Below are 22,908 nucleotides of genomic sequence, written 5' to 3' on the forward strand. Positions count from 1 at the left end.
AGGCATGTGGTCAGATGTTGTAACACTGTCTGCGCACATAGCGCTTTAGATTTAAGAAAAACATTTGCATGTTTTTGATCTGATTATAACCCTGAGGAGGAGCTTTATTGCTGTCTAGTTACAGCCAACCTCTGGCTCTTATTGTAAATTCAAAACAAGTCCCAGGAGATCCTAAAACCCCAGGCCCTGCACACATGCAGACAGAAAAAACTCTAACTTATTTTATTTTATTAACATCAACACGTTCATTTCTGAAAGGCCGTAATATATTTTACAGAGTGATCTTACCATCAACACAGAAGATACTTTTTAAACTAAGTTGTTTGGTCTATGTGTTTTGGTTTAAATTATTTTTTATTAATTAACACTGTAAGTATACTTTAAAATCTACCTAAAGTACACATTTATTAAAAGGGTTCTATGAAAGGTTTCATCTTCGGTGATTTTATCCCTAAACATTTTCTAAATTTTAAGATACGTCTCAATTGGAATACTAAGTTAAATGAAAAAAAGGGGGGAAAATACTCTTTTTAACCATTACTTGAATCAAAACATATAAACTTTCTCATCTGTTTGGGTTTTGAAATGTATTCATAAACAATACACATTTCATTAATTAAAAGGAGATAACTCAACAAATAAGACACACTTCCATTGATAGAAGTTCTTTTCGATTGAGGAAAAGCAGATCATTTAACTTTTTAAACATTTTGTAAATAGTTTTGGTACATCTTTGTTTATTGTTGAACCATCACCAATAACAGAAATAATTTTCTCTTAATCTATTCAAAAACTGTTTCTGTAGGATACTTAAATTACCAGTGAGAGAAGTGACTGATTAAGAGACTTTGGTGATTTTCTTTTGCACTCATACCTACACAGATTAGTTTTATTGTGATTAACTTGGAGTAGTTGAATAATGAAAAAAAGTGAGAGGGAAAATTGTGTGAAGGTGTCCATATTATCTTAATGATTTATGCACGATAAATTAACCCATTAGAAATCACTCCCACTTTACACAGTAGAAACTCAGGTGTCCCATATGACTCATCTCTTATCACAGTGCCAAGCAATCACATCAAATGTTTAAAATTTACTGTTCTAAATATAATTAAAAATATAATCAAAGGCAGAAATAAATATAATTTTATTATCATCGTGTATAATTTCACAATGTTTTTGTAATATTACATTGAAAAGGTGAGGTCTTACACTTTAGTTGAAAACTTGGGATCCTGCGGTTGAGTCCACAAGGCACCTGCCCTGAGTTAAGTGAGGTGTGTGGGCAATTCAGTCATAGCCTGAATGGATGGTCTATGGACTCTGGATGAGGAGTGAAAGGCACGTATGGTATGAACTGTCCCTATGTCAGGGGTCCCTCCTTCCCTCACCAAGGGCAGGTCAGCAGGAGCCAGACCATGGCTTCTCCACCTTCTCCAGGTAAAGAAAACTTCCAGGTTCAGTGCTTCTCAAGCTGGCAGCTACCTCAGCTTGGCTGCCCTAGGATCAGGTTGACAGACTTCATCTCTTTGACTCTTGGTCTCCTTAGAGTTAAATAGGATTTATCTATCCATCTATGGCTATCTATCAATCATCTATCAATCTCTTCTATCTCATCTGTATATCAACATATATATATTATACATAATAATGTTTTAAATTATAGGGTGATGTTAAAATGTTGCTTTCCTGTTCTGTTTGTGTCCTGTATTACATTTGGTCACATCTCAGTAGGATTGCTTTGTTGTTGTTGTTGTTTTCTTTCATGAGCTTGTATATCCAGGGTTAGAAACTACCCTATTGAAGTTGGATTCATTTTGTTAAGGAAAACTTTTACTGGTGCGTTGTTCCTTAGCACAATGTCCAGCCAGTGAAGTCCGGACAGAATCTTCTGGGGTCATCCTTAGTCCAGGGTATCCAGGCAACTATTTTAACTCCCAGACGTGCTCGTGGAGCATCAGAGTGGAACCAAACTACAACATCACCATCTTCGTGGACATTTTCCAAAGTGAAAAGCAGTTTGATGCACTGGAAGTATTTGATGGTAAGTCTCTTTAAACTTTGTTCACATACCAGTGACCTATGCATAATGTAATAAGGATGCCACTATAATGTTTCTGTAATGCAAGAACTTGAATATTTTCTTGAAGTATATTACGTCTCCCCCAAACAGAAAATGAATTATTCTTGGGCTTGTGTGGTCTCAGAGATCAAGCGGTAGGTAAAACATTTCCATGCCGTTCCTAATGTTGCAACTTTTAAACCATTAGGATGCTGGTGACACACCCTGAAAATGTACTGAATTAACTTCAATCATTCTTTAATTCTTTAATGTGGGGCTTTGAAGTAGATGATTTCAAAAGATCTTCCTTTCCCTTCTTCTAAGATTATATTGATTTAGAAGATATTTTAGGAAATTTAAGAGGGCTAAAAGTACTTTAATCAGTCTAAATGATTATTTTACTAGAAATATATAAAAGTAATGGCTCACAGAGATTTCTGGGTGATAAATGCTATAGGAGTCTTTAATGTACAGTTTTTTTAGATTAGTAAAATAGTTTACTGAACAAATGCTAATACTGTTTTCAACATGAGTCATGCATTTTTGTACAATTCTAATGAACTTTTAATATAACAATGCTATGCTTAAACATACTATGTGGTTGAATTGTCAATTTGAAATGGAACTGATGTTAATAATTTTTCTTTGTACAGAAGCATTATCATAGCCCAGGATATCAGACCATGATACAGTTACGGCTGTACATAATAACAGGGTTTTTACATGTTCTGATGGATTTGTCATTGAGTTCAGATAAATAACAATCAATTCAGTGAAAAAAATTACTGTAATTGATTCTCTGTGTGTTTATATGCCTCTTAGTGACTTGATGAATCATAATAGTCAAGTTGCTTCTATGGATAGACACTCAATGAATCAATTTATGTATTTCCAAAGATGAGCTGCTAAGTTGGAAATTAAACTCATACTTATATACATAGGAACAGAGGACTGAAGGGTAATGTTTTCATTTTCCGAGGGTTTTTAAGGGTGCGTTAAAACGGACACATGCTACTGAAGACTCTCCTCTTAGTCTTTAGGGTGGGAAGAAGTAACGCATTAGCCACGTACAAAAATGGGCTTCTTTTGTCAATGAGGAATCCGGGAAACTATCTTAAGGCCAATTAGGTGTCATAAAAAAGTACAGACAAGCAGTTAACCTCAGGGGCTGTGTGTGTGTGTGTGTGTATATGCTTACATATTCCTATACATGCAGTATATAGTTATATGTATTGACATAATCACTCTAAATGTATGCCTGTTCCTTTGTTTCACCTTGGTTGAATTGAAATTTAGCAGGCAGTGCTTCTGCGTCTTCTTATTTCAGGAGCAAAATCATTACCAATAATTTATGCCTGAAGCATTTACAATGTGATCTTCCCAAAACATAGACAGATCAAGCCCATTATAAACCATAAGCAAAATAGATAATAGAGATAATATCAAAGCAGTTGCTGTCAGAATTACCAGAGATCTGTGACTAGGTGTGTTTCACCGTCAAAGAGTTCTCTGTAAAATGAAAGGTCAGAATTTTATATGAATAATTTTTTAAGCATTGGCATTTTTGTTGAAGTAAACGTCATGTTCATTGCATCTGTTTTGTTTTGTTTTTTTGAAAGACAGTGGCTCTTTTATAGCTCTTGAGTTGACCAAAAAAGGAAAAAGTTGAATATGTTGATTTTAAGCTTTAATAACCCAAGAGTTTATTGCTCTCTATGGCTCCAGTAGTGCTTATTCCTCAATTTAAAAACAAAATAGGACTTTAATCACTAGAGAACTCAATTGAGAAAAAGGTGTCAGAAGAAAGATGGTGGCCTTCACTTGTGAGGAACTTGCTAGCTTCCATCTTGGTAACAGAGACTGCACATACACACTCACACACACATACACACTCACATACAATTTGTATATTGCACACTTTTGAATGTTTACACAATTGCTATCATATTATATTTATCTGCAAACAGATTTCACTTGTCAATATGCTATTTTAAACATTACCTACACTGATACATGTTTATCTAGTTCATTAATTTTAAATGCTATGTAGAATTTCTTTGAAAAGATTTTTAAATACCTTTTTAAAACCCCAAACCACAACTTAGGATCTAAATTTTGCCATAAAAATGCTGGAATAAACGTTTTGCTGTATACATAACATTGTACACATATGTTGGTGTTTATAAAAAATATAATTAAAACCTTCAGTTGTATTGGATATTACCAAATTGCTCTCCAAATTGATTATACTAACTTACACTTTCACTAGTATTGCATGAAAATTTCCATTCCCTGCATCCATTCAATGTTGTAAATACTAATAATAGTAAAAACTATTTTCATTTTTTAAACTACTGCTGTTTTATAGGTAACTTCTTATTCGATTTAAGTATTATGTATTAGTAGCATATATGTCTGAAGTTATTTTGGTTGGCTATTGTTTCTTTTATTATTATTTTTTAACAGGGAATGTATCTGCTGCTTTATTTATTTGGAATTCTTTGTCTCCTTTGGAACTAAATAGCTCTATATCGTATAGCTAGACTCCAATTTAATCAAAAGCTAAAGGTAGTCTGCATTTTGTAGGTGCTAATTCATATCATAACTTCTTTGTTTTTTCTGTTTCATTTAGGCTCTTCTGGTCAAAGTCCTCTGTTAGTGGTCTTGAGTGGAAACCATACTGAACAGTCAAATTTTACAAGCAAGAGTAATCAGTTATATCTCCGCTGGTCCACTGATCACGCAACCAGTAAAAAAGGATTCAAGATTCGTTATTCAGGTTAGTAAGTGAGGTTAAGATTTAATATAAAAGTATTTTTAATACAAAGGATCTGCATTAAATTAAAAAATCACAATATATAAAGATTTATAGTATAAACCTAATTTCTGAAGATGAATAATTAACTTCAATAGAAATAATATGATGGGAAATTACTCTGAGTGATATCTCTAAACTACATTAGGGAAAAGAAACTATCTGTTGATTACTATTAAAACGTTTTGTTGCTAAAATCATAAACTATTGAATTGCATGCCACAGAAAGCAAAGATATTTCCCCCCAAAGTAAAGTAATATAATATAAATTAGTTTTAAAATATGTTTAAAGGCTAAGGAGACAACCAGGAGGAGATAATCATATTACATTTAATTTTTTTTAAATTTAAATTTATTTATTTATTTGTTTATTTGGCTGCATTGGGTCTTAGTTGCGGCACTCAGGGATCTTCCTTGTGGCTCGTGGGCTTCTCTAGTTGCAGCACACGGGCTTAGTTGTCCCGCAGCATGTGCGATCTTGGATCTTACTTCCCCGACCAGGGATCAAACCCATGTCTCCTGCACTGGAAGGTGAATTCTTAACCATTGGACCACCAGGGAAGTCCCTGCGTTTAATTGTATAAGTAATAATAACATCTTACTATTAACAGTATGTCTTTTTATTGGTTATATATTCGTATGTCTCTTTATCTTTATGCAGACATGATATATAGATATATACACACACACATATAAACATATACAAAATAAATGTTTACGTATATATTTCCTTGTCAACATTTAAATTATTTTGTTCCTTCCCCATATATTTCAATCACTTTCTGTCAGTAGTTTTTTATATTAATTAAATCAGTTAATACATTTATTAGAGATTAGATCCTGGGTATGTCAATGTGACCAGCCCGACACCTAATGTTTATACTTCCCTACAAAAGCAGTAGACAGACAATTTAAATTCCTCAGATATTTTAAATACTAAGAAAAATATCTCACCTTTTCTCAGTGTCTCACTCAACAGTATCCGTGCTAACAATTGAGATATATTTCCCAAGGGAGATGCCCACTCTGTGCATTTCATTGACCAGTGTACCTCCCAGAGGTTGCTTATTCCAATGTCTGTAGTACATCCTCAGTGATGGGAACATCCTGAGGGAGGAACAGCGAAAGGTCTTAGTAGTTTTAAGAATATTTTAGCTCTCTCTGATTGGTAGACGTCATGAAATGGTAAAAAGCATCAGGGTTTTGAAATAGCTCTTGATGTAAGGACAGGAGGCATGAAATTCACTCGTGCTTCCTCTATAATGTTTAATAAAATATGCTCAGACTTTTGTTTTCCCGCCTTTGCTCAAAGTAGCCATTCAAAAAGCTTATCAACAAAGAGCTCACAGTTGAAATCGCTTCATTCGAATGGGTATTGCGAGCATTAGGGCAGTGATTGGATTTGTGTTCATCAAATTCCTTGTTCTGAAAACTAAATACTCAGACCTGTAGAATTGTTTGAATTTATTTCCAATGAGCAAAAATGGACAGTGCAGGGGAAATAATGGTGAACATAATTTATCTTGTTTTATCTGTGGCAAATTACTTAGTAGCCTGGCGATGTGATTATACCTTGAATTCTGTCTTTCAAGGGATATTTTCATTCCTTATAGAACAAGAAGATTCTCTTTGTTAAACAGTTTTGGGAAAGTAGGAGAAAGGAGAATTTTGGAGAAGGCTTTAAACTGTTGTTCTGTGAATGGACCTATCTATTTATCTCTCTGTAGATATAGATACAGATAGATCTTTGAACAGATTTTCACTTAAAATTTGATGAGTCAATGACCTCTGCTAGCAGTTCATCACCAGTAATTTCAGAGCAGTGATTCAGTGAAGATCCCTGAACTGTAATATTGTGGGCAAGGGAGCTGCGGCCCATAATATAAGCATGTGTTGCATCACAAGCCTTTGTTTGCCTTACACGTGTGAAGCATTGGTCGTCAGGCTTAAGAGCAATATAATTGATCTACATGATTAACCAACAAAACAACAACAACAAAAAGCAAGTGCTTGTCCATTGAGGTTCAAGTCAATTCAATAAACTGCTGAGTGTTGAGCAAAAAATGGCCCTTAAATGAAATAAGTGAGAGTAAGTGAAATAAGCTTCAGTAATGGGAGAGTCAGAACTACAGACTGGCTGACATCCACCCAGAAACCCCAGGATAGCCAACTCTGCCCGCTGTCTTCCATCATGATTCCTACTCGAGTGTCTCCCTCCTTCACCTGCCTTTCCAACGCACCACGAGCAGAATGTAAGGATTGGGCCCTGGTCCTCTTAATTCTTAACATAGCCAGGAGTCGAACAGGTGGGAGCCCGTGTTCTAATCTTCCCCTTTGCTTTGCTGTGCCGTGTCTCCCCGCTCTGGGCCCCTCTGTATCTTGTTCTCGATGAGTTAGGAAGGAAGGGATATCCTGACAGCCTGGTGATAGAAGAAACACAGTCAATAGGAAAGAAAATAATTATTGGACCCCATAGAGTTAGACAGTCATCCTGCAGATTCTCTCTCTTAACAGACTGAACTGTGACAAAGCTCACAGGTGACACCCTAAGCACCGTGTGGTCCCACTGCCCCTTCAGGAGCTTTCAGACTTTATCTTATCTCTGAACTTGGAGCAGGGTCTACAGTCGGCTTGGCCTTCCTGCTTTTCATCATCATTATTATTATTATTATTTTAATTTACTGGCACAATAATTCTGGGTAGTTGGTAGCTGGGGTGCCTGATTATACTCATACCTTCCCTAAACTAAATATTTTGGTTCATTCAAAACTTACAACATTTAATCTCCAACAGTTGAACGTGGAAAATGGTATGCCAATGGGACAAGAGTTTCGTATAAGAGTTAGTGGAGTTTAACTTAATAAAAATGAGTCCATTAAAAAAATGAAATGGTACCTCATCCAGCTGAGACTGTTCTCTGAGGATGCTTCTCACAGGAACATGGTTGACAACCGAGGCCAGACACACAGACATCGCTTCTGGGCAGTGCAATGATGTGAAGGCTTCAGAAGGTTTCTGCTGAACTTATTTCTAAGGGAAGGTTCAACATTAAGCATTCAGACCTGTGTGTGTGCTTTCTATTTGGGACACCGACAGGGAAGTGGTACATTTAAAACCTCTTCTTGCAAAAGGAGCCCTGGATCTCCAGGACTTCACAGCTTTCTTTAATTTATTGTTTTACTCATCTGAAGGGAGTTCATACGATTTTATGCTGCGGTGAAACTGGTCTTGTAAGAATAAAATGAGTTTCTTTCTCTAAATGTGTAAATTAAGATGCAGAGCTTTTTAGCCATTGAAATGTTACGTTCTGCGTAGGTAAGACTGTGATTTTCACAAATGACTGTCTCTAATTTTAAAAAGTCTCCCTACAGATGTGGTGATTAAAGCTATTGTAAGATTTTCATTGACCTGAAGTAGTGCATTTTCTTCAAAGATTGTAATCAAATCCCATATGTTAAAAAGAGGCTTGGGGCTTCCCTGGCCGATGCAGGGGACACAGGTTAGTGCCCCGGTCCGGGAAGATCCCACATGCCACGGAGCGGCTGGGCCTGTGAGCCATGGCCGCTGAGCCTGCATGTCCAGAGCCTGTGCTCCGCAACGGGAGAGGCCACAAAAGTGAGAGGCCCGCATACCAAAAAAAAAAAAAAAAAAAAGAGGCTTAACTGTCCGCGTCATCATACAATTCTCAAGAATTCTCAAGACCATTTAACAACAACAAGGAAAAAAATTAATGGCCTTGATTGCAAAATGTTATATTCTTCTATTTTCTCCATTTTAATGATACTTTTTTCTTTTTTTTTTTTTTGGTCAGAAAGTTAGAATTCCATCATCACGTTGATTAACAGTCGCAGATAATCTAAACTTCAAACTTAAGAAACTTGACCTTTGGCTCTAGATTTTTCATTAATTTATTTTTTAGACTTTTTTTTTTAGAAGTTTCAGATCACAGTCAAATTGAGAGGAAGTTACAGAGATTTTCTCTTTACTCCTTGGCTTCCCACATGCACAGCCGTCTCCATTTTCAGCATCCTCACCAGATGGCACATTTGTTAATGAACCTACACTGACACATCGTTATCACCCAAAGTCCGTAGTTCACGTTGGGATTCACTCTTGATGTTGGATGTTCTGCGGGTTTGGACAAATGTAAAATGACGTGTATCCACCATCATGGATTCACGCAGAGTAGTTTCATTGCTGAAAAATCCTCTGTGCTCTACCGTCCTTCCCCCACCAGCCTCTGGAAACCACTGATCTTTTCACTGTCTCCAGAGTTTCACCTTTCCCAGAATGTCGTAAAATTGGAATCAACAGTCTGTAGCCTTTTCAGGTTGGCTTCTTTCACTCAATCACATACATTGAAGGTTCTTCCATGTCTCTTCATGGGTTGATAGATCATTTCTTTCTAGCGCTGAATAAAAAGAAACATTGGATGGACCACAGTTTGTTTATTTATTCACCTACTGACAGGCGTCTTGGTTGCTTCTGAGTTTTGGCAACTCTGAATAATGCTGCTATGAACAGCTGTGTGCAAGTGTCTCTGTGGACATAAGCTTTCAACTCCTTTGGGTAAACACCAAGGAGTGTGATTGCTGGGTCATATGATAAGAGTGTGTTTAGTTTTGCAAGAAGCTGCCAAACTGTCCTCCCAAGTGGCTGCGCCATCCTGCATCCCCACCCGCCATGATGAGCGTTCCTGTTGCCCCACACCCTCACCAGCACTTTTGTGTCTGAGGATGCTTTGAGTACAAGTTTCCGTGTTGATGCTGATTTCCCACTATTTTAACAATAGAGATATTTCACTTATATCTCTTATCAAGGGAAATACAACATTTATTTATTGGTTTTGTGTATGTGTGTTTGTGTGCCCATAGCACCTTACTGCAGCTTGACCCACACCCTGAAGAATGGTGGTGTTTTGAATAGGACTACAGGAGAAGTTGGAAGTAAAGTGCATTATTTTTGCAAGCCTGGATATCGGATGATTGGCCATAGCAACGCAACCTGTAGACGAAATCCAGTTGGCATGTATCAGTGGGATTCCCTCGCTCCACTCTGCCAGGGTAAGAAATGTGTGCTTTCATCCCCAAACTTGAGTTCAATTTATTTTTCTTATTTTAATCACACTCTGAAATGTACAAGAGCTGTGATTATGGTTAAAAGGTAAGGAAAAAATGAATGTGAGTTCATAAAAGTACAAATTAAACTTTCTGCTGACTGTGCAAACACTTCTGACATTTGCACTCAGCTTGATTTAGCTTTATAGCCTGAATTCGTAGAATGGTTGAACACTCACCAGATGCTGGGTAGAATTATTCTTATACTTATATTTCATTTTGAAACTTAAAAATGTGTTATCCAACTCAGATTCAAAATAATTTTTCTTGACAGTTGTATTAATTAGAAGAAAATCAATTACTAAAGCTCATTTTCCCTTTTCTTAGATTAAAAACTCATACTTTGAGCCACACACTGCATATTTCATTTTCATTAGGTCACTTAAATATAGGACTTGTTAAAGTTGATTTCAATATTTCATGATTTTTTTTTTCATTTTATCTTTCATATGCATAAAAAATCAAATTTTCAAATAAGGCATTTTAATTTTAATTGAAGGCTTTGAAGTCATGAAATTTTCAGTTTTCTCTTATCGAGATTTATATGCATAATGAAATATATTGGTCTTTGAAAGCTAATTGTAATTTATGAATGAAACCTCATATTGGTTTCCTTGTTTCTCTTTTTTCATTAAATATTAGATTTTCTGGTATTGCTCTATGAGACAATAATAGATATTTATCACAATTATTGTATGTGTCTTTAACTGCAAGAAGTTAATCAGACACCCAGCCTGCATCATTTATGTTGTACCTCCAGATTTTCTTCTTTAATGTAAGATAAACATGAAGATCTAATAGGCTTGTTTCGTTAGGATTGATGTTTTTTTTTAAGAAGAGTACTTTTTCTTTCAAAAGAAGAAATGCTTCTCATTTTCTTTAAATGCTCTGTTACTCTCTGCCTATGACATAGAATCCATTGCTCAGAGAGCAGCCCTGTGGGCTGCATGTCCTTGGCATTGTGGACTGAACAAGGAAAATGACTGAGACCAGGATTGGCAAGAGTTCCCAAATCTTGGCCTCTAGAGGTTGAGTCCCTAGACAGGGCCCTAAATGGAATCTGCTCTCAGGGTAGAAGCCCAAGAAGATCCTGGAAAGAGACTGTCATGTGACAAGACAGACCCATGAGAAATGACAGTCCGGGCAGACGTTAGTTTATCTCCCTGACACGTGAGGAGTTCTGAACATTGTTGACTCGATGGAGGGATGGCTTGCTCTTCTGCTGCATGGTTGAAAAGGAACCAGAGAATGCCTGGGATGTGTCTTGTTGATATGTTTCCACTTCCCTCTCCTTGCCCCATTTTCTGGCTCAGCAGAACTATTTGATGCTGAATTAAATGACTCAGAAATAGAAATAGAGCACTGAAAACCAGATCCTTCTGGAATCTTTGCAGTTTCAGCTGAAGGATTTGATTGAACGTGGTCAGTGTATCTCTTCTCTGTGTTGCATGTAACCCCAAAGTAATGCCATCAGGGACGTGGAATGTTAGAATCACACACCATGTTCTAGGTGGTAAATTGGAATATAAATGCCCGATGTGATTGTGTTCTCAAATTATAAAATATTTCAGAAGCATCATCTTCCCACTATAAATCCACAGTCTTCTGCACTTTCTGTTAACCATTCTGATAACTGGAGAGTCAATATGATCTTGTTTTTTTGTTGTTGTTGTTGTTTCATAAACTATGACCTGTAAAACCTGGAGGGCCCTTAAAAATAATCTAGTTTAATTTGCTTATTTTTATGTTTTTTTAACTGAGGCACATAAAAGTTAAGTGATTTATTAATAATCATAAAAATGTTGGTCTAGAATCCAGATCTTCTGCCTGCCTCTTCAGCGTTTGAATCAAAATGTGTCTGGCCAAAAGAAATTATACTAAAAACAAAATTTTGCAGACACCAGTTCTAAGTAATCTATATTTTAGGTGTTTAAATTCATTTACTATGGAACAGTTTCTTTAGTCTTCTCTTAGTTCTTTCCAATTTGTGTAAAATAGCATTTTGATTACAATAATGTATAAAATATTTTCATCATATGTGAGGCTGTAATGTTTAAAAATTTTAAAAATGGTGAAAAATAGGCTTTTTTAAACCCTTTAAATTATTTGGTACAGCTACACAAGCATTTTCATCATTTTAAAAATAAATCTTTTAAGATAAATAGTAAAAATGTTTACTCCAATAGGTGAAGGCCATTGAGAAAACATCGTAAAATTTTAAACAGAATAGGCTTATATAACATATATATTGGCAATTTATACCTTAACAGTGTTTTACTTACAATTGAAGAGCCTTAGAGCTGATTGAACTGAATTTAATACAGTTCATAATATAAATGTGTAATTGTTATGGTATTTAATAATGGGAAACTTGATTTGTTTAGCATTAATCATTCGCTTTCCTTTTGTTACTTATAGAACACAGAAGTTTTCCATAATGTAAATACTCATCTAACTTACAGAAAAACATTGGCCTCCTTCAATATAGTCAGAATGAGCCTTTGTGGATTTTTAATTCCCTCCTTGTACCAACCATCTAAATTGTATTTAGATTAATTTTTTTTCAGTTTTTAGATAATTGAAGATAATTTTTTCAAAGTAGTTTTTGGGTCCAAAGAGAGTTAATAGATACAGATGGATGATAGCATCTACGTTGTCCTGAACTGCTGGCAGTTCACAATGGTAGGGTATGAAATTAAAGAGTGGGTGAACTCTTTCTTTAAAATTCTTGGAATTCTATAAGGGAAAAAGACTTTGCCAAAGCATCACCTAAATGCATACCATCACACTATTCCCTCTCAAGACAGCTCAAACTCTTTTATTTTCTTGCCCAAGATACTATATTCACATTAGATATAAAATTGGGAAATGAGGATTTCCCTGTAGCACATTTATAAGGATAAAGGTACAAGCTTTACCTCTGAAACCTATAGACCTCAAGCACACTGTTCCAAAAATTAAAGTAGATGTAGGGTCCATGTTTATAGAGAGGGTATACTCTGTACAAGTTTTTGACATTTTGTTTATATATACATGTTCATACAGAGGCAAAGGGACATTAATCATATGTCTGTGTTTGTAGAGTACAATTGTAGGTTTAAAACTTAATGTAAGCATTAAAGATGATATAGCTGTTTTCATGATTTTTATTTCAATTCAAACTTACCTCTGAATTAGGCACTGCAGGTACCAAGACACACTCCCAACTCTTAACGTTCTGATGGTCCGTTAGGAGAGATGGACTCATGAATCAGTAACTACAATTCAGTATGACATTAAGCAAGAGAAGATATACACTGAATAGAGATGGAGCAGAAGGTATTTTTTCAGGATGTTTTTCCCGTCATGGGACAGCTGAGTTAGGATTTGAAGGGGTAGCACCGATGGAAATGCGGTTGGAGCAGCAAGTAGGGGCCATTGTGGGAGACCTCAACTGAGTTTACATAGCTTTTACTCTTTCTCCTGTGGTTGACTTCAGTCTATTAAAGGGCAAAAAAGACACAGTCACATCTGCATTTTGGAAATATCTTTTAGTAGTGTGGTAGATGATTGGACAGAATCCTGTCTAAATTACAGGGGTGCTTAGAAATTTTAGAAATACGCATTGGAGCCATGATGAAGACCTTGATAAATACAGTGAAAATAGGTTTGAAAGAAAACAGGTGTTGAAAATATTTAGAAAACAGAATCAGCAGGCCCTTGTGATGGAATGTAAAGGGTCAGGAAGAGAGAAAAATACGGAATGACAAATAGTTTTCTGGTTTTGATTGCTGGGAATATTGAGGCACCACTCAGTGAAATTAGGACAAGTGAGAAAAAGCAGGCTAACGAAATCAGTGTTGAGGTGCGGCCTTCCATTACCTGTGCTCAGAGAAGATACAGTTTCTAAAAGTATCAGTAAGGAGGCAGTAGTTTAAGTTCGTTCAGGATACTGAGTGCATCCTTATTTGTTTTTCATGAGAGGAGGTTTGACTTTGTAGGTTCCATAAGGAGCAAATCAAATGAAAAAATATATAATTAAAAAATTATCTGCTGCAATAAATTTCAAACTAAATAGCTCCACCAGAAAACAAGTAGTATCTGACACCCTTTGAGAGAAGATCACATTGGGTCAACAGCAACTATAAAGCCTGCAACCCATCTAATTACTGATGCAAGAGTAATGGTGCAATAGTTTGAGACTCTTATCAGAATCAAAGGTTTGATCTTATAGTTATTTTAATTATTTTATTTGAAGATAGGGGACTTGAAAACTGGAAACAAACAAATAAATAAATGGACAAATACCCCTTTGTGGCACTGGGAGCCTACTATTTGATATTTATTTAATATATTTATACATTTTATATATTTAATATTACAATATACTATTTAATATTTCAGTTATCCTTCTGGAGTGGGTATAGTATTTCTCAGTGATTTGAACAGCATTCCTTTTATGCTGACAGAGGAACAGAAACAACTTACACATTCTCTAACTGCACTAGGATGTTAGTTTATTTTTTTTTTAATTGTGCAAAATAATACTTTGAAATGTTTACTAAAAATGCAACACTTGCCTTTTAGTAAATGAGTGAGGTGTAAAGCTGAGGGGTGGGGTCAGGCCCTTTGGGGCCCCCAGTGCTGGTCATGTGACCACGAATGTGCTGCCCTAGGCCCCAGCAGAACATGTGTCAGGGCAGTGTTTGAATGAAAAAAGAAGAAGTGTAAATTAATGACAGGTATTTGAGAATGATTCTTTTTTTCTTTTTCTTATTTATTTATTTATTTATTTATTTTTGGCTGCACTGGGTCTTCGTTGCAGTGTGTGGTGGCTTCTTTTGTTGCGGAGGATGGGCTCTAGGAGCGCGGGCTTCAGTAGTTGTGGCTCGCGGGCTCTAGAGTGCAGGCTCAGTAGTTGTGCTGCAGGACTTAGTTGCTCCGCGGCATGTGGGATCTCCCCGGACCAGGGATCAAACCTGTGTCCCCTGCATTGGCAGGCAGACTCTTAACCATTGCGCCACCAGGGAAGTTCTGATTTTTTTTTTCCATTGAAGCTCTGATTTTTTTGTTTTTTCCATTGAAGATGACTTATCTTGTGCCCTAATCTGCTTTGTTTTCTCATTTTCATTGACTTTCTGCTGGTGATATCTTAGAAGCACAGAATTGGAGAGAAAAATAGTCATGTGATGGGCAGGGAGTGCTAATCTCCCTAAACCTGGTTCCTGCCATGTAAAACAGGATCTTTGATGCCAAGCTCTGAGAATTGTTGAGAGGGTTCAAGCGCTCAGACAGTCCCGGGCAGGACTCAGCAGCAAACAGGACCCTTCACTGCCCATCACCTGTGAGGAAGAACACACAGCAGGCCAGATGTGTTGCATCGTTTCAGAGAACTTCAGCTTTTCTCCCTTTCCTTGACATTTGAAATGACTTCTCTCAGAAAACCTGTACTGGCTTTTATCCTCCTCGATAAACCAGGCATATCTTTTGCCCTTCAGGCTTCATTTCCTGCCTTCAACCAAGAAACTCTGCCCAGCAGCTGTTTCCCGTATCAATACACTAATCTTATTCATCTTGGAGGGAAGCCAAAATTAGAATTGAAATTTTCTGTATTATCTCAAAGATCCAGTTAAAGTGGTACCTTACAGGGCTTGGCTTTCAAGTTTCCTGTGTCACAGAGAGAGCAGTTCCCATGTAGCTCTTTATCTCAGAGCCGTGATTTTCAGAGCACTTGGTGAGTCGGAGCTCTGGCTTGGACTTGATCTTGTGTATTGTTTATGCTTTGCTTACGTTTTGCAGGCAATGAAGCATAGGGAAAACCATCATTCTCACAAATGACATGGTTAAGCCTCTGTTCGTAAAGTCTGAACTTTAAGATGGAAAGATATAGACGCCTGCACTCTGCTGATATGTGCTAATATTTGCTAGTGTAAAGGGTATGGATAAGGCAGGAGATGGGTGGCTGGGCGGGGAGGTGCATGTAGGTCTGCCGTGAGCCCGGGACTGAGCTGGGGATGCGTCCTCTTATCTCTTTAATCCTGTGGACACTGGTGCTCAGAGGCGACGTTACTCAAGAAACACAGGACTAAACACCAGGGGTGGGATTTGAACCCATGTCCTTCAGATTCCAAAATCTACATTATTTCTACTATACTATGACTATTCCCTCTGTGAACATTATTTCTATCCACTGAAAGGGCATCTTTCAGAAGAAAATTGTCCTTTTTGTAACTTAAAAAAATAGCAACATTATCAAAAGTTCAGAGGATATGTTTGGTGTTCTGGTATAAAACTTGAGTTATTTTGTAAATCTCAAAAACTTTTACCTATGGGCATAAAATGCATAAGAAGTTATGACTTTTGTCTTGATTTTTTTATACATATTTATTTGCTTCTATGAAATGTTCAAGCTTCTATGTGACATGATAATAGTGCAGTGTTTTTAGAAATTTAAAAATAATGTTTTTAAAATCATTTTAAAAGCAAAACAGGGGGCTTCCCTGGTGGCACAGTGGTTGAGAGTCCGCTTGCCGATGCAGGGGACACGGGTTCGTGCCCCGGTCCGGGAAGATCCCACATGCCGTGGAGCGGCTGGGCCCGTGAGCCATGGCCACTGAGCCTGCGCATCCAGAGCCTGTGCTCCGCAATGTGAGAGGCCTGCGTATCGCAAAAAAAAGCAAAACAAATCACGTGTTATGATATATATGAAAATATGTATGTGTGAGAATACAAGTTATAGTCATTATGTCAACTATATTCTAATATATTAGGTTATGAATCCACATAGTTCATAAAGCCAAAAATTTGCCAAATCCCACTAAGTATATTGTAAACTGAGGTTTATTCCATTTGCTCATGATCTTCTTATGGGATTTGAGTTGAGTGATTAGATCTTGGGCATTTCACAGTCAGAATCTCCCAATTTAGGCAAGGATCCCTCCCATTCCCAGTAGTTACTGGCGCCATGACCCTGGACAGGCAACACAATTCACTGAGGTTTAGCTTCTTCTGTGAGCAGGGATAAGAATACTCCCCCACCTGGCATGTTTGAAGGGTTAAATGAAACAGTTGACATGAAATCTTTACGCTGGAGCCAGGTACTAACAGGTACCCCTAAAAAAGGAACCTTACAGGATAGAAACATAATTTCATCAGTGAGTGTCTTCAGGAAGTACTTGTTGACGTGCTTTCAAGCAGAGATTTTACAAATGTCTAGTTAACATCAATAATATTTAAGTAACTGAGCTGGGAATAGGTTTCTCTGATTTCTCACAATACTCAAAATGAGACATCGGAGCGCTTCGTCTGTATGTGGATTGCCGATCGCCTTTTAATTGCTCCTCATCAAGTCCCCAGGCTTCTCTGTCTCTGGGGGACTGAGGTGCCCCTACCCCAGGTCCTGAGCACCCTCTTGTGCGTGCTGTGACCTCGCCACTGCCTTTTGTCCTGTGTGTCTGTAGATTGCTTCTCCTGGACCAGTGGTTCTTCAAAGTTCACAAGAACCATCTGGCGTATAGATCCCTAACTTCCAAGTGCCCCCCAAATCTGACTCAGCGGGTCCCCAGGAGCTGGAATCTGCAATCGTACAAGCACCCCAGGTAAACTTGGCGCAGGTGTCTAAGGAACACGTGTTAACAATCCCCATTCTTAAAGAGAGGGATTTTGTCTAAATGTGAATCCCAGCATTTTGCACAGTGCCTGGACCATACTTGGCATCGATGTGAGCTTACGAATGAGTGCGTATGGCTCCACTCTCTCATCAATCGCTTTCCTCAGTAAGGCTTCTAACATAAATGGTATTATCGGCAAGAAACACAGCTTGAAATTAGGCCAGTGGTGATGTCATCTTCAACTTTCAAATACAGTAATAACCACACTACAGGAATAGCCTCCAGAAGAACAGCCCTGTGCACAAGGCATACAGCCTGGAGAGCCCTGTGGTTAGGTGTGTGACACCAGGCAGAGCGCACCTCAGGCGTGTCTGACTGCTACAGGTGTCAGGGCTGAATTGTGCCCCCCTCAAAAGAGATATGTTGGCGTCCTAATCCCCAGGACCTCAAAATGTGACTGTATTTGGATAAAGGGTCTTTACAGAGGTGACCAAGTGAAAATGAGGTCATTAGGGTGGGCCCCACTCCAACATGACTGCTGTCATGATAAGAGGGAAATTGGGACCCAGAGGGCCGACCTTGTGAAGGCACAGGTTGAAGACAGCCGTCTACACGCCAAGGAGGAAGGAGCAGTCTTCCTCAAGCCCCTCAGAAGGAACTAATCCTGCTGACACCTTGATCTCCAACTGCTGGCCCCCAGAACTGTGTGATCACACATTTCTGTTGTTCAAGCCCCAGGTATGCGGTCTCTGCTGTGGCAGCCCAAATGGACCAGCGCGTGTGATCCCCTCTCTGCCCCGTGAAATCCCTACCCCTCTCCTCTCCACCTCAGCAGCAAGAACTGAATCAACTCCAGCAGCAGTGTTTGGATCTTGGGGCAAGAAAGTTTGCAAATTGTGAAAAACTGGAGAAATTAGTGACAGAAGGTCATGAGATTTTCTTTCTGGACATATATAGGGGAAAACGGAAGTCACAAAATATTTACATTATTTTTTACAGTGAAATTGCCTAGTTTCCTTAGTTCCATCATCCTTCTTAACAACCTTTCATAGTTGCATCACATGTTTATTGCTTGTCTATTTTCTGTGTTCTTTATTTTTTTTTTTTTTAGTAAAATGCAGCCAAAATTTCAGGTCAGCAGTTTTGAGAATTTATTAGACCCACAGAGTTCATTTTGTTAAAAACATATTTAATGGTCCACACTCTGCCAGGCACCTTGCTCTCCTCTGCGGCTCCGCTGTTTCACTCATGAAAGTCGGAGGACAGTGGATTGATGCTGTGCGCACTGTCCCACTAACTTGAGCTGAGCACTGGCAGCCGTTTCCAAGGGTCTTTATTGTCCTTATTTTGCAGGTGGCGAAGCTAAGGCTGAAACAGGTTAAGGGAGCTGTCCCTGATCAGAGCAGCATGTGCAATGATTTGATGAGGTTCCAGAGCAGGTTCCTGTCCTGTCATCCCACCTACCAAGTTAGATGAAATATGCCCCAGGATTCCAGATCCCATGAAAACCCGCCATAAACAAAGTGTTCTGATCCCTGGCGAGTTCTCATGACACCAGACTGAAGGTGCATTAGGGTCCCATCCCCACAGGAGGGTGATCTCTGTGGGGCAGTGACCAGAGGTAACTGGGTCAGAGCTGGCATGTAACACACAGAAGTGTCACTGCTTTCCTTCAGCTTCTGTCCCCAGGGTCTTGCTTTTTATTGAATGGAACTTTGTTTTATTTCTTTGTTCCTAAGAAGTGGCCCTTTTCTTTTTAAATGTTCACACCTGTGCCTTCCTGTGACTCTCCAAAGCAGAGGGGTGGGCATCAGCTGCTTCCTACAGCCTTGCGGAAGCAATGGACTTGCCCCTAAGGAAACGGCCAAGAGGCAGCATTTGCCAAGTCAGAGCCTCTCTTTGTCTTTAGTCATTTGTCTGCCCACGTACTGCATCCCTTCCTTTCCAGAGCTCTTCTGTTTGCTTCAAATGATTAAGTGTTTTTGGGGTTTTTTTCCTTCCTTGGGCTACGATGTACTAAATATTTTCAAGAGGTTTAGAGCAGCTAAAGATGCTTCTCAACCAAATCCTGTTTTTCTTCATTTTCCATTTCAGAACTGCCTGTGTTTTTAAGTTGCCCATCTGTTTGAGTTAATGTCTGTACATACAAGCCATTACTTCCCTCTGTCTGCCCTCGTTTTCAGAAGTGTTCACCTTTATCCCTCAAGACAAATGGGTGGATATTTCTTATGCTAGTAAATGCTCTTTCTAAAGTGTCTGACTTCACACCTGTCCCCATAAAACAAATAAAAACAGTGTGACCTGTTAAATCCCACAGACCTGGAGGTGATTCCAGCCCTTTACCACCTCTCTTATTATGATTTTCTCACTCAGCCTTCAGCCCAGTATTAATGGTGTATTGGATGCTGGCTGAGCATCACGTGAGATGTTGCTTAGTGTTTGGGAAATCAGAGAAGACAAGGGAAATAAAACAGAAACAAAAAAAAGAGTCCAGAAATATCAGTAATTCTCAAATTCAACGTGGCCTTTATATTTTCAGATTTACACTTTGAAAATGTATTCTGACCTATTTATTTATCCATCTATTTATTTATTGCCGGTGGTTGGACATTGAAAATAAAAAAGATATGAATACACTGAAATAGAGCAGATGGCACCTTGGCGACAGTACAGGACAGTAGCTGAGATACCTGCTTTGGCATCAGATACCCTGAGAGATGCCCTCCGACACAGCTGTTTACTAGTTATAAGAATTGGGGCAATTTGCAGGACATTCCTAATGCTCATTTTCCTTAGTTGTCATATCAGTCAGGGTTCTCTAGAGAAGCAGCAACGGTAGGGTGTGCGCAGATGTGCACAAGGGGCGGCTTACTGTAGGAGCTGGTCCTCATGGTGACGGAGCAGAGAAGCCCAGGTCCCCTACTGCTGCTGATGGAGCAGAGAAGCCCAGTGACCTGCAGTCTGCAGGCTGGAGGCCCAGGCAGCCAGTGGTGTGATTCAGTCCAAGTACCAGGGAATCCAGTGGGAGGGGCAGCAGGGAAAGTGCCGGGAGCCCCGACGTAAGAGTGGGACAAGCTGGGCGTCCCAGCTCAAGCAGAGGGAGGGAATTCCGCCTTCCTCTGCCTTCTGGTTGTACTGAGGCCTCAGGATTGGATGACGCCCACCCGAATGGGGGCGGGTGCTCTTCACTCCTCTGAGAAGCAAATGCTAATCTAGTCTGCATACATCCTCACAGACACACCCCAGGAATAATGTTTGACCAGCTCCTAGGCACCCTTTAGCCCAGTAAAGCTGACAAGTAATATTAACCGTCATAGTAGTAATAAAAAATAATAATTTAATTTACTTATTGGGGTATTTTTGAGATTAAATGAGGTCATACAAGTAAAAGAACTTGTCACAATGGGAGGAATTGTGTAGTTGACCAAGGAATGCTAGGTGTTCTACTGATAAAGGTGATAATGTTGTTTGCAGGTGAGCGATTTCTCAGTGACTTCATCTGAGTCCACCTCCTCCTGGTGTGGATGCTTCTCTGACTCCGGTGCTCGGTGCTGATTCTCCTGAGCCTGGAACCTGGTGTGGCTCTTTGAGGAGGCACTGGGGCACCAGGCACAGCCAGCATCGCCCTCCAGGTCCCCCCACTTTTGGCCCAGAACCACCTAATTTCTCTTGATGGTGGCATGAGGGATCTGAGGGATTCACTATCAAATGTTTCCTCTGTATTTGTGATGGAAGGGAAAACATTCCTTCATACTGTTTAGTTTTTAGTTGACCCTAATCTAGAGAGTTGAAGAATGCTTCCCTTTGTATTAAATCTGAAGGAAAGTTATTTTTTTTCATAGTGAAAGAGAGCTCGAGTCCTGATAACATGCCTGATGTTTTGCTGTGTGGCTTATACTGTACATTCTGCCACATTAGCCTGTAAGGAACTTTGATGTTTCTCCTTTTACAGGTGAGGAATCAAAGCTCAGATAAGTCAGGTAAATTTCCAAGTCGTAAACAGACAAATAACAAACTCAGACTCTCCTAGGTCTGAATCCATGTTCTTTCAACTCTCAGCCTTGTTTCCTATAGCGTTTTAAGTTGAGATTGATTTGAAATCATGGCACAAGCTTTCATTCCACATCCACGTGTGCACAGTGGTAATGTTTCCACACCAGTGCTCACCTTTGGGTGATGGGCATGAAGCAAAGACGTGGACCAGGCTACGCAGGACGTTTAGATTTGCTTTGTGTCCTGAAAACATGCCTGGAAACCTAACAATGCTCAACATGGCCTCGAAAGTCTCCCTGGACTTGTTCCCTGAAATAAACGTTCATGGGGGCTTCCATGCTCTCCTTGGGATGATCACGTTATGTTACATGATTCCAACGCGCTGAAAATGGTGATGAAGTTTTGTTTAGAAGACAGTGGCGGAGATGACTTGTTCTTTGCGATGCAGACATTTTTGAGCCTAATTTTATACCCTATTAAATATTGTTTTAAATGTGAACTTATTTATTCATTTTGTATATCATCTATATTATTACTAAAAAGAAACTGGTAGTTTCTACAGAACAAGTTGATGAGATTAGATAACTCTTTGCTAATCAAACTCAAAATGCTTGTAAACCATCTTGCACTATTCGTGCCTGAAGCAAGTGTAACTAACTCATTAGCTGAGGGCGTGGTCTCTTCTGACCCATTAACAAAGATATGCAAGGCTCATTGATTAAATCCAACAGTGTTCCTGGCTTTTGTCCCCTGGGAGGTGCTTATTACAAGACACACTCTTGAGCCGTATTATATGCAAATGCCACTTTTACCGAGGTCCTCCTTAGGCCGATCATGAAAATGTCACCTTGGGTCTGCTTGAGTGATTAATGGAATGTCTGCTGTTTAAAGATGGCGCCCTAATAATAACTCCGTTTTACTCGTGGGATCTCAGATGGTTCAGAACTGGACCCCAATACAGGGTTAGACACCATTAACAGCCATGCAAACATTTATCTATGTTTTAAAATGTTTGTTAAACAAAATAATTCTATGTTGACTTTCAAAAGTAAAATAATGGCCTGCTGGGAGTCAGAGAACATGCTTGCTGCTCTACCGCGCTTAGATAATACCGCACAAATTCAGAAAACTTGTGAGAGGGAGCTAGATCTTCCTGTGTACTTTCACTTGCCATACTCATTTTGTGATGGTTTAGAAATCACGCTGTACAGCAATGTGGAGGGAAGGGAATGGAGTATAGGACAGACACGTCTGTCTTGTGTGTGCTGAGGGAGACTTTGGGTAGAATCATGAACATTTAGAGATAAGGCTGTAGAGATGACGTAGTTCAGC

The 22,908-nt window shown here is 38.8% G+C and overlaps 1 protein-coding gene across 1 annotated transcript in view; it reads left to right on the forward strand.

Moving 5' to 3' along the window:
* CSMD1 (CUB and Sushi multiple domains 1) overlaps positions 1-22,908 on the forward strand; it is a gene marked incomplete at its 3' end in the record, with an annotated part of 1,748,580 nt that overhangs the window by 1,639,357 nt on the left and 86,315 nt on the right. The window contains exons 47-49 of the mRNA XM_082680517.1: positions 1,856-2,044; positions 4,695-4,841; positions 9,752-9,940. Of these exons, the coding sequence (XP_082536643.1) occupies positions 1,856-2,044; positions 4,695-4,841; positions 9,752-9,940 (525 nt within the window). The remainder of the gene's footprint in view (positions 1-1,855; positions 2,045-4,694; positions 4,842-9,751; positions 9,941-22,908) is intronic.

This window comes from Grampus griseus (assembly GCF_964374135.1).
Source record: "Grampus griseus genome assembly, chromosome: 21".
NCBI classification, from domain to species: domain Eukaryota; kingdom Metazoa; phylum Chordata; class Mammalia; order Artiodactyla; family Delphinidae; genus Grampus; species Grampus griseus.